The sequence below is a fragment of the Lathyrus oleraceus genome, chromosome 1 (assembly GCF_024323335.1).
Source record: "Lathyrus oleraceus cultivar Zhongwan6 chromosome 1, CAAS_Psat_ZW6_1.0, whole genome shotgun sequence".
Classification (NCBI taxonomy): Eukaryota; Viridiplantae; Streptophyta; class Magnoliopsida; order Fabales; family Fabaceae; genus Lathyrus; species Lathyrus oleraceus.
Window position 1 is genome coordinate 459,449,007 of NC_066579.1, and position 11,713 is coordinate 459,460,719.

At 32.9% G+C, this 11,713-nt stretch overlaps 2 protein-coding genes across 2 annotated transcripts; one reads left to right on the top strand and one right to left on the bottom strand.

Annotated features, from left to right (window-relative positions):
- Positions 1-218: 218 nt before the first annotated feature.
- Positions 219-2,365, top strand: LOC127085294 (partner of Y14 and mago). Its single transcript, XM_051025824.1, has 4 exons — positions 219-549; positions 657-779; positions 915-1,136; positions 2,123-2,365. Exons 1-4 carry the CDS (start codon positions 376-378, stop codon positions 2,264-2,266), a joined length of 663 nt encoding a protein of 220 aa, XP_050881781.1. The 5' UTR covers positions 219-375; the 3' UTR covers positions 2,267-2,365.
- Positions 2,366-4,646: 2,281 nt separating this feature from the next.
- On the bottom strand, positions 4,647-6,982 carry LOC127085304 (uncharacterized). Its single transcript, XM_051025831.1, has 7 exons — positions 6,815-6,982; positions 6,460-6,716; positions 6,314-6,372; positions 5,518-5,578; positions 5,305-5,395; positions 5,141-5,217; positions 4,647-4,970 (listed from the first exon to the last, which is right to left on the bottom strand). The coding sequence occupies exons 1-7, from the start codon at positions 6,840-6,842 to the stop codon at positions 4,854-4,856; spliced, it is 690 nt and encodes a 229-aa protein (XP_050881788.1). The 5' UTR covers positions 6,843-6,982; the 3' UTR covers positions 4,647-4,853.
- Between the last annotated feature and the right edge of the window lie 4,731 nt (positions 6,983-11,713).

Sequence of the window (11,713 nt, forward strand, 5' to 3'; positions counted from 1 at the left end):
ACTAACTCGCAGACATAACATTAAAACATTTACGATTTTAATGTGTGATGTTGTTAATTAAGGAGGTAAGCATCTTTAGATTGGGCGACATCAAATTCAGTTTATAAAATAATAAAATGATGTTAATTAAATTATACTATTTGTTTGATTATAAAATATAATTTTATTTTAAAATGAAATATAATAATAAAACAGGGTGATATTAAATTTTATTGTTTGATTGGGTGAGGGTACAAATTTCATAGTGTTGACCAAAAATTAATTAGTACTTTTGTTTGACAAAAATTAAAATCTTAAAGTACTAAATCCGAAGAATAGTTGGAAATTTGATTTGTAGTGAGAAAAAAGTGAAGGGTGGCAGAGGGAGAAAGAGTGATGTCGACCAGTGACAGAAGCCAAGTATCAAAGCTCAGCAAAAGCCCTAAAGATGGTGAACGGATCATCGCTTCGACCCGTCGACCCGACGGAACACTCCGAAAAGAAATTCGAATCCGACCCGGTTACGTTCCTCCAGACGAAGTCGCTATCTATCAACCAAAACCCGCACTGGTATGTTATCTTCTTCTCAAAACCCTAAACTCTCAATTTTGAGTTCAACAATGGTGAAATGAATGTAGTACTCACTTTCTTAGTTGGTGTTTCTTGAAATTGTGCAGATGAGAAAAGAAATGGCTTCACATATTGGTCCTCCTCCAGGTTATGACCCTCAATTGGATTCAAAACCGAAAACCAAAGCTGTTAAGAGAAATGAAAGAAAGAAAGAAAAGAAACGACTTCAGGTTTCTTTCACTTCTCTTCTTTAGCATGTTGTTAAACCAGCCTTTATTTTCTGTAATTTTCTATTGACAACACTAGTGTTACATTGGAAATTAAGCTTTTGAGAAGTGTTTATGTATGTTGTTTACTTCTTGCAGGTAAAGGAAACTAACTTAGAACCAACTCTAGTTGAAGATAGTATAAAGCAAGAAGCGGTAGTTGTGGAGAATGCTGTCCATTCATTAACTTCTCAGATCAATGAACTAGCTGTTTCTGGAGATAGCTCAATTGTTACTCCTACCAACAACTCTGTGGAAGCTTCCGAGCCAATTGGTTCGGCTCAAGATTTAGACAAAAGAATTCGAGCATTGAAAAAGAAGGTACTTGTACTATGCTTTGGATTTTCTGCGTTCCCTCTTAAACATGGCTGTGATATATATTACATAAGCGTTCATTGGTTTGGAGTGTTTGATGAGGTTAATTCTTGTAAATATGAAAGACTGTTTGTCATGTATGTTTAGATAGCTTGAATGATTCTCTTTTTATATGTTCTCCACAAAACTTACTCGCAATGTAGTGCAGCTAGGATATTATTAGAGCATAATAAATGTTAATTGTCTGAAACTGAATTGTACTGATTCCAAGTGGGGAGTTAGAGTGAGGCAAATGATATCAATTAAAAACTCCAAATTCGGATGATATTTAAAATGAAGTGCGGCAATTTCGCTAGTTTTGGTCATGGACATAAGTTGGGCCTTTTACATAGGTTATGTTAGGAACCAAGGAATTGAGTTGAAAAGAATTGGAGAAAGAACACTTTTATTGAGAAAATATAAAGGAATAGGAGAGAAAACTCTCCTCCAAGGGTCCTCCCTTCTACGATAGAGTCAGTACTCTATTCACAATGTTTACAATACTCAATGATACTTCTCTAACTCAGTAAATTCCCTAACTAACTCCTTATCTTCTATTGTTACCTTCTTATCACATTATCGTTACAAACTTCTCCTTTTCCTATATCCTAATAGATTATCTAATGAGTTATGAAATGTTCCATTGGTCGCACAATAGCTAGATACTCGTTCTCACTTGTCTCTCTATATTAGTATTGTAATGTAACATGATATATATGTACTTTAAGCTGTGGCCAACATTTGAGTTATTTCCATTCCAAGGAAGTATTTGGTTGGAAAAAGGACTACCCGTAATTTCAAGTTTTTTTCTCGAACTTGTTTTTATCGTGGGATACAATTGTATGGGGATAACTATCATGACACAGTACATGTATTATAATTTTCTCCATCCTGCAGAAGAACTATGATTCACATAGTGCTATTTTTTCTTAACATCTGACTGTTGGGTGCAGATTCGACTTACAGAAGCACTGCAGGAGAAAACTGCAGAGCAAGATTTAAAGCCAGAGCAGTTAGAAAAGCTGGCAAAACTAGAAGATTGGCGTAAGGAGCTAAAACAATTGGAGAATAAAAAGGCCGAAATATTGGTTGTGTGAACAGTGTTGAAATTAGGATGATAAGAATCTGTAGCCCTTCATGTTTCTTGGTTAGATATAAACTCTAAATCAGTAAATCTATCAAGGATTTTATTTTCATTGTCTCTTCTACCTTGCATTTTGCTATAATATTTTATATAACTGTTAGGGAGTTACCCATCAATAACTTTATATCCTAAAGAAAAATTCAACATGAGCAATGTATTTGCTTGAATACTTGGTCCTTGCAAAAGTTGTATGGCTTACTTTCTGCACATACTCACTCTCCGCAAAGAGCTTCCCTAGCTGTTTCCGTCTCTGATTCTTTTACGAGAGCCCTTGCTACTGCATCCGATGCGAGGTGGTGGTCATTCCTCTTCTGTCATTACAGGCAATTTCTTTGCTATTTGTGTATCAAATATTTTAGCAGATGATTTTTTATATCAACCTATTTGGACGGTGTAGACTCTGATCAGCAGTTCATACATTTCAGTGTGGCAACTTGTCTTCAAGATTGTGGTGTTGACCCTAGAGCTGATGACAACTTTATTTTGACATGTCCTAGGTCAAACGTTGTGGAGATTTAATAGTTGTATAGCCTTATAGGCTAATATCTAGATTTCATAAACTCTTAGTTAACCTTGACTTCAGTTTCTTGTGGTGACTAACATCAAATTGAATTTTACAGTGAATTTCTGAATCATTTTACACTATTAATTGATCATAATTTTCAGGTCCATGAAATGTTGTTGACCGTTCAGAGCCTTGGATGGTGAAGTGTTCTTTAGTTGTCATGATGTTGTCTACATGACAATGTTCCTGTTAAATAATACTTTTCCGTTTCACATTGAGTGATTTATTTAAAATAAAAGAGTGTTCCAAAATAAATGTTTATTTCAATTTTGAATGCAATTTTTTCAATTTTTTCATTTAATTAATATTATTTTTATTATTTCCAATACATAATAATGGTATTTTAGTAAAAATATGATTATCTCTTACATTCTCTTACATGATAAGGATATATTATAAAAAGTATAATCATCATATTGTATTGTACTTAGAGGATCCTTGGACCTTTGTCTAATCCTACAATTATTCATTTTTACCTCATTTTTACCTTTGTTCAATCCTACAATTGTCCTTGTCCGGTCCAGAAAGTTAGAGTCATGAAAATTCATGAATCTTACAATAAAATTTTAATGAAGATGTCATGTATAAAACATATCATTTTATAACTTAGAGGATCCTTTGACATTCGTCTAATCCTACAATTATTATTTTTACCATTGTTCAATCCTACAATTGTCCGGTCCTGAAGGTTCTAGAGTCTTAAAAATTCATTAATCTTACAAATAAAATTTTAATGAAGATGTCATGTATAAAACGCTGGAGTGTTTACAAATATCTCACGGCCAGATCGGAGCATTAAGATTAAGATGTCAAAACAATCAATAAAATTTATAGTTTTTTTTCCTCACTTGTTCCAGTAGTTGAATAATTTTCTATTTATCAAAAGTACAATTCTTTTGATTTTTAATTATCGAAAGTATTAGTTAAAATATAATCAATAATAATTTAATAAAAATATTTAATAAAAAATAATATTTATTTAAAATCATATAATATTAATTATAAAAAATAACATAACACAATATTAATTAAATATTATTTAATTGATATATGGTAGTTGAAATAGACAAATGTAATTTGTTGATCTTTAAAATATTAGATTAAATCAAAATTGTTAGAAAAATGATAATGATTAATTAGTATAAATAAACATGATAATAGAAAAAAGACAATGTAAATAAAAATAATGTAGCATGAAAGATAATGATAAGAAGAATAAAATAAATAAAGTAAAATAATAGTAAGCATGAAATATGATGATACAAGAAAAACAAAGTGAATAAAAATTAAATGAAAATAATACAAATTGTATAATGATAGAAAAAAATCCTTCGAGTTTTAAAAATTCATATTTATTTGAATTTCATCAAAATCTTAATTGATTCCCACAAGATTTGTTTTATCAACAAAAAATCTTTAAACCATTAAAATTTAAGATGTTTGAAATTGGCTTATAATAAGATACATAATAATTTGTTACTACTTTTTAGTACTAAAATGTAGACACAGCTTTTGAACAATTTTCACATACTCGCTTATTTAAGCTCTGCTAAATTAAAATAGCTCGCTTATTATCTCCTACTATATACACCCATTTCTTTAAAAACTCTTGATGCTCTAATAGAGGTAAAATTGGTTCATATGCATGAGCTTCTTAATGGAAAAAAAGATTACATGAGTTATGGCGTCCACGAGGTCCAACAATCAACAAGTCTATTTAATTTGCGTTCACAAGACTTCAATACATGAAGTTTAACGAGGCAAATGCTTGTTTGCAACTTGATAAATTGAAATATTGAATATTAGTAACAAAAATATTTCTAGTTCACAAAATTTGGATTTTAAGTAACGGACCATACATGCCACTTCCCTGCTAAAAATACATTCATCAACTCTCCTAAACATACATTTTCTAAATAAACTCCAATACTACATCAAACTTGTAGATTTCATCTTCAACATTCTCAGTCATTTACTATGAGCATTCAACATCTGAATCGCCGGGTCCATCAATGTAGAGTTCAAAATCATCAGCACTCCACCTGCAAATAAGGTTCAGTTTAAACGTAGCCATCTTGACTCCCATCAAACGCTGTCAAAAGCAAAAACAGTGTCAGATACACAATATACAATAGTGTTAATCGTGGAATCATGTTTAGAGTAGTGACTGCAGTTTGAAAGTCCTAATATTGAAAGTAAAGTGACATTTTATGTTCACTAACACGGTGCACAAATGATTTAGGTAACAACAAAGTAACTAACCAGTATGCGAGCTGCTTCAGGTGACAAAGGCTTTCCTTCCTCGCAAACAACAAAATCAGAAACAAGCTCCACGACTCCTGCAAAATTTAGGAAACATCAATCATCAGTCTTATATTTGGTAGGTTCACATCAACAAATAATCAAATAGCAATGCGACAGAATACCTTTATTTAACCGAACAGGCATGCCTTGCTTCCGCAGAAAAGGTTCCATCTCATGTGTGAACTGGTCTAAAGGACCTTCCTTGAGTTCCACCTAAAACAGTCAGATTTTAAAAGAATGAGCTTTATTTACAAAATTTATAAGCGCCATATGACAGGAAAATGATTTCTGTTAACAAGGCAACTGCATTAAAAAGATTTGTCAAAAATAAACACCTTTTCTGTGGCAATGCCTCCTGTTCTTGCAAAATCAAATTCCTCAAATTCATTAAACAGCCTGCAAATACCATCCATTAAAAATCAGATTCTAGTCAAACAACAGTGCAATATCTAGAGCAATCTCATTAGAAAATGTTAGCAATAAACTGATTTTTTCACTCAAATAAAGAATCATAATAGTAAACCAATCAAATATCAACTCAATAAATCATCAATTAGTCCAGTAGTCCCTAAATTATCGCCTTTTCATCATCTAGTCACGTAAGTATACAATCATAACACAGTCCTTAGAATATCGCCTTTTCATCAATCTAGTCACGAAAGTATACACTTATAGCACATAGTCCTTAGAGTATCGCCCTTTCATCAATTAGTCCCTGTTATTAAAAATGTTAAGAGACTGAAATTTCAGATATTCACATACTTACAAGTAATTCTTAGAGAACATAAAACACACCAATTTAGGGCTTGTTTGAGCTTATTTATTGGCATGAGTTTTGTCCCACTGTTTGGGAGAGATTATCAAAACATGACATTATCCATACATATTTCTTAACTTATTATTACAAGTTCTCCAAGATAGTTTATAAAAACAACTTATAGCATATAAAAAAAAACTTCAATTTATTTTATCTTTTGTTACAAGACCTTAAAGTATATAAAACCCGTCAAATTGATTTTCATATGCTTTTGTGCAATCCAATAATAACAAACAAAGTTTGCCGATATGCTTTTGTGCAATCCAATAATAAACGTGTGGTTAATTCAATTGCTAATTACAAAAAAAATATACCTCTCAACTTCTTCTTTAGGAATATTAGTAAAAACCATTCCAGCATCTCCACGCAATAACTGTTAGAATAAAAAAAACAAAATCAAAATAAAACAAGAAAAGCATTCATAAGAACAAATAAACAAATAAATAAATAAATAAACTACCTTTGAAACTTTATAGAGATTAGGTTTAATTTCATCAGAAGCAGAACGACCCAGAGCAACTTGCATTACTTTGTTAGATCCAAGAAAAAATCTACTAGTTGCTTTCAACTCATCTCTAAACTCTTTCAGTTTCTTATTCCTCATATTCTCAAAAGAAAAAACGTAAACCGAATTGAATTTTTCAGCTGCATCTCTTATTGCGTTAATAATCACTTCTTTGTGGCCTCTTCCCTTTTTCGTTGTCTTTGAAAGTGTAACTGCGATTATATAACACAATCAGAATCGGAATCAGAATCATGGTGTTTGTCTTTGAACGATGAAATAAGCGATTATTGGAAGGAATAGATGAACATACCTTGCTTGTTTCTCTTGGATTTTGGCATGGTGAACTATGGAGGCTGCTTCTATGCGATTCTGCAGAGCTTGATTTTCGAAACCTTATGCTTTGAAAAAAGTGTAATTCTATGTGTAGGGTTTTACAAAATGTCGTTGGTTCGGGTTGGGCTTCTAATGGGCTCATTTTCTACCTCCACAGCTAAATGGGCTTTTTATTTTGATAAATCTACATGGCACCCCTGTTTGATCTGACACCCCCTATTACCGTTAAATTGATTATAATACCCTCGTAGCTGAAAAATTTTGTTTTTCATATTCACAATTTCATTTCTCGGACTTTTTCAAAAGAACTTAGTTTTCTACAAAAAAATTGAAATTCATACCAAATACTTACAAGTGTCGTTTTTCATTACTTTTATGCATTTGTACAAAAGAATTTGATTGAATATCATACATTTAGTAAAATACATGCATATTTGAAACTTGCGATATCCAAATTATGCATTTTTATCAAAAATTTAGAAATATCTAGTATAATCTTATATATTGTTTGCATTTTCACCAGCAATTTAGAAATATTTAGTATGGTCAGTATGTGTTTTTACCAGCAATTTTGAAATTGTCGGTAAAATACATATATGCATATCGAATATTTGTAAAATGTTGGTAAAAAATACATTTAAATGTACTAAAGAGGAAGAGATTGCACGATTATTTAGATTAAGTGGGAGAGCAAATTTGGATAGCTCTAGTGGAGGCGTCAGAGATGACGATGAGCAGTTGCAGAGTAAGGAAGGTAAGGTAGTCTCCAATGGTTCTCACCATATCAGGATTGAGCAGGCTCGCAGACCACGTACTATCTTGCGTATATGTGATGATGTTAAGGCTGAGGTGACAACTCCTAATGATACAAAAGTTCCTCCTAAAGCTGATATGGAGGTTATTGTTGTAGCTGATACGAAGGTGTTTATTCAAGTTTATACAAAGGCGTCTGTACAGACTGACACATATGGGAGTTCCCTAGCCTTACATTATTCACTAGGTAAGTCAATCATGTGGCATTTAGATTATCTTAGGGAGAAGTATAAATATTTTAATTTAAGTTGTTTTTATTTATTAATGGATAATTAAATGTAAATGATGATTTATGATTTATTTGTTTCACACTACATTAAAAGTCCCTAATCTTAGGTCCAAGTTGAATAAATTCTCTGAAGTGTTGATTTCTTATGAGGTGAGGACGATTGTAGCTCATGTTGGCATGTTGGCGTTGGTGGAATGCTCGCTCACCAAGTTATACGCTCCTCTGTTATCTACTTTTGTTGGACAATGACTTAATAAGACATCTTCATTTCATCTACCATTTGGTGAGATGACGTCTCCAACCTCTTCAATATCCTCTTTGTCAGTGACTTCTTCACCTCTATGCTAATGAACTATGAGATTGCTTATATGGCTGTTGAGACATACATGGGTGTTACACGATAATGGTATTTAAGGAATTAAGGGCTAACGGTGGTGCTCATTTTTGTATTTCTTGGCACTAGGATATTTATCAATCACTGGTGGAGCACTATATGTTGCACCCGGTAGGATGTATTATCTTAGTGGATAAGTCTTAAGTCTACATGGATGCCAAATGTATATCATTTTTTGCTGACTTTAAGCATCTCAATTGGGCATTAGGTTATGGTACTTTGACGATATTATGTAGTGCCTTTTGGGACAGCTGCTGCCCTTGAGACAAGATAACTTGTTGGTTATATGAGTTTATTTCAAGTATGAATATTTATTATGTTTTATATATTTTGTTCATATTTATCGAAGACATTTCATATATCTAATTTATGTTTATTATGCATTGTTGGATATATGTAGCATTTCTCGTTCATTTGTGACATGTGTGTTCATGGTCATATCACTGATGTGGCACCCCTTGGGCCACTAGATAGGCGGGCCCAAACATTCTCATTCAGTCGGTTTCTGGAGTACAGGAGAAAGATCAACGCTCTAACTCTCAAATATGTCATATGGACATCCTATGCAAACCATGAAGCACATCGGGAGTTTGATTACACTACCCTTTTTCGGGCTATCTATGATGGTGAGTTTGGTGGCTAAATATTTACTAGTTAGGTGTTTACACCAATTTGGGTATGTTTATGCGATTCCTATACCAAATTTTGTCGTGTCATCTATAAGCATTTATAGATGGTTTAGGTATAACATTGTTAGTCATGTTGTTATTATTAGAGAAAATGCAATGAAGGTTTCTTTTCATATGCAATGTTTTGATGGTTATTTATAGTGGTACGTTAGATTAACGCACCCTCACATTATCTCACATGTCCAACCTACATGATGGAGGATATTCAAATGATGTGTCATCACCTCCACCTCGTATGACTAACTAACCACAATTGTAGATGATATCACTTCTCTCAGGTACCCTTATGGGTTTGGTAAACCCAAAATGTGAGGTTTATGTTGGGTTATCACATATAACACACATTTCCCGGTAATGGAGTAGTGTATATTTTATTTGTTTTTTTTTATTATCACCAACATTATTTCGGGTTTGTACTGAATTATTTGTATATAATTGATACTTTATCTTAACATTGCATTAGATGAAAAATAGAATTACATTAATGTGGGATGCACATAACTTAACATGGACATTTCTTAACACAACTTGACATGAAAATAACACGAACATAACTTAAACATTATTAAATGATTCAGGATGTTTCAATATCTTGATAATATTGTCGATATATCTTTTAAATATTAAATCTTCATCGGTCTTCGGTGAAATATTCTCCATATAACTCATAAATCTTCATCGGTCTTCAACTCAAAGTTGCTAAACTTGTTAGTGCTTAAGGCATTTTTAGTGAGGAGAGAAATAGAGAATAAGGAAATAAGGATTGTATTATTGAAATGAATAATGATACTTAATTATAAAGTGTTTATTTATATACACCTAAGTGACTTGAATACTAAGTAAAATAACAAACTAAGTAACAAACCCTAAATCCTAATTAGCTTTAGGTTTGGGCCTCAAAACTCAACTTGGATTGTATCTAATATCTCAATAACCCCCCTTTATAATCCAAGTTATCGAAACACATTAATCATTGTCGATTTGAATTATTCCTAATTTCTATCTTAAGGTTAGGAACTTATTGATCTTTAATTCTTTGGTGAAAATGCAGGTCAATTGTGCTTCACTTGAGTAATGTCTTACTTTAAGTTCACCTTGATTTACCTTATCCCTTAAGAATTGGAATCTAACTTCTATGTGCTTAATTATTCCATGCAAAACTGGATTCTTCATAAGATTTATGGCTGACTTGTTGTCGATTAGCAGTACCAGATGTTTCTTCACTTCGATCTCAATCTCTTCCAGCATATATGTGATCCAAATTGATTGACACGTAACATAGGATCATGTTATATATTCATCCTCACACGATGATAATGCCACTAAATGTTGCTTTCTTGAGCACCATGAGATTGGAGCACCAAATACTTGAAAGAAATATAGAGTATTGCTTCTTCAATCTTCCTTATCTCCACACCAATCAGCATCTGAATAACAAGTATCCATATCTTATTTGCTTTCAGAGTCTTGTCGAAATAAAGTTGCATAGTTTGTTGATCCTTTTAAGTATCTCAGGATTCTCCTTGCAGACTTCATGTGTGACACCCATAGTCACTCATATACTTACCCACTAATCCAACTGAGAAACATATATCAGGTCGACTGTTGCATACATATCTCAGAGATTCGAGAATTTATTTGAACAAAGTTGCATCGACTTTGTCTTCCATTCCATGCTTATCCAACTTCAAATTTGGTTCGATATGCGAATATGTAGGAGTCAAATCATCGACCATGAATCTCTTGAGTATCTCATTGACATACTTTCTTTGATGTGGCACCATATCTCGCTTCGACATTTGAAATTCCATGCCTAGAAAGTATGACAACTTTCTCATATTTGACATTTTAAATTCCTTCATCACCAGCTCTTTGAAATTTGACAAGTTCTTCAAGCTATTTTCAGTTACTACCAAGTAATCGCCATATAAGCATATGATTGTTATATCTTGTTCCACAACCTGAACATAGACACCATACTCAAATTTGCATTTGACGAATCCCAATTCGACCAAGTATGAGTGGATCTTCTTGTTTCATGCCCTAGGTGTCTGATTGAGACCATATAGCGCTTTCTGCAACTTGTATACTTCCTTGCTTCCTCCTGAATCACAAACCCAAGAGGTTGTGTGACATACACCTATTCATCTAAAGGTACATTCAAAAATTGCGATTTCACATATAAGTGAAATGTCGATTAACCTTACTTACGTGCCAAGGCTACCACTAGTCGGACAATCTCCAATCTTACGACAGATGCAAAGACTTCAGAGTAGTCGAACCCTGCTCACTGAAGAAATCCTCGATGTGCCAATCTCGCCTTATGTCTTTCTATCGACCCATCAACATTGTGCTTTAACCTGAACACCCATTTCACTTTGATAGCTTTTGTATGGGCTGACAGGTCGACCAACTCCTATGTATTGTTTCTTTCGATTGCTTATAACTCTTAGACCATAGCAGACTTCCACTTTATATTCTTTAAAGCCCCATTATAGTTTATTGGTTCAACACCTGCAAGTAAAGAAAAATGAACTGGTTCTCCATTTGTTGTGACTTCATCATCGCCAAGCACTTCATAGTCTTAAAGTCTTGTTAGACGAGCTCTAATTATTTGAGGTCTCTGACTTGTCCTAGTTATAACCTCTTTGACTTTCAATGTGTCGGGTATGTTAGCAACAACTTCAACTTCAACTAAAATATCGACAATATCTTTGACTTCAACATCATTACTTGCTTCATCGATATCAT

Bases quoted from the DNA above. Each gene is read 5' to 3' on its own strand.
- LOC127085294 (XM_051025824.1), top strand. From the start codon at position 376: ATGTCGACCAGTGACAGAAGCCAAGTATCAAAGCTCAGCAAAAGCCCT. The intron at 780-914 runs GTTTCTTTCACT...TACTTCTTGCAG, and splicing joins AAGAAAAGAAACGACTTCAG to GTAAAGGAAACTAACTTAGA. The intron at 1,137-2,122 runs GTACTTGTACTA...TGTTGGGTGCAG, and splicing joins TTCGAGCATTGAAAAAGAAG to ATTCGACTTACAGAAGCACT.
- LOC127085304 (XM_051025831.1), bottom strand. From the start codon at position 6,842: ATGCCAAAATCCAAGAGAAACAAGCAAG. The intron at 6,373-6,459 runs GTAGTTTATTTA...TTATTCTAACAG, and splicing joins ATCTCTATAAAGTTTCAAAG to TTATTGCGTGGAGATGCTGG. The intron at 5,218-5,304 runs GTATTCTGTCGC...TAAATTTTGCAG, and splicing joins GCCTGTTCGGTTAAATAAAG to GAGTCGTGGAGCTTGTTTCT.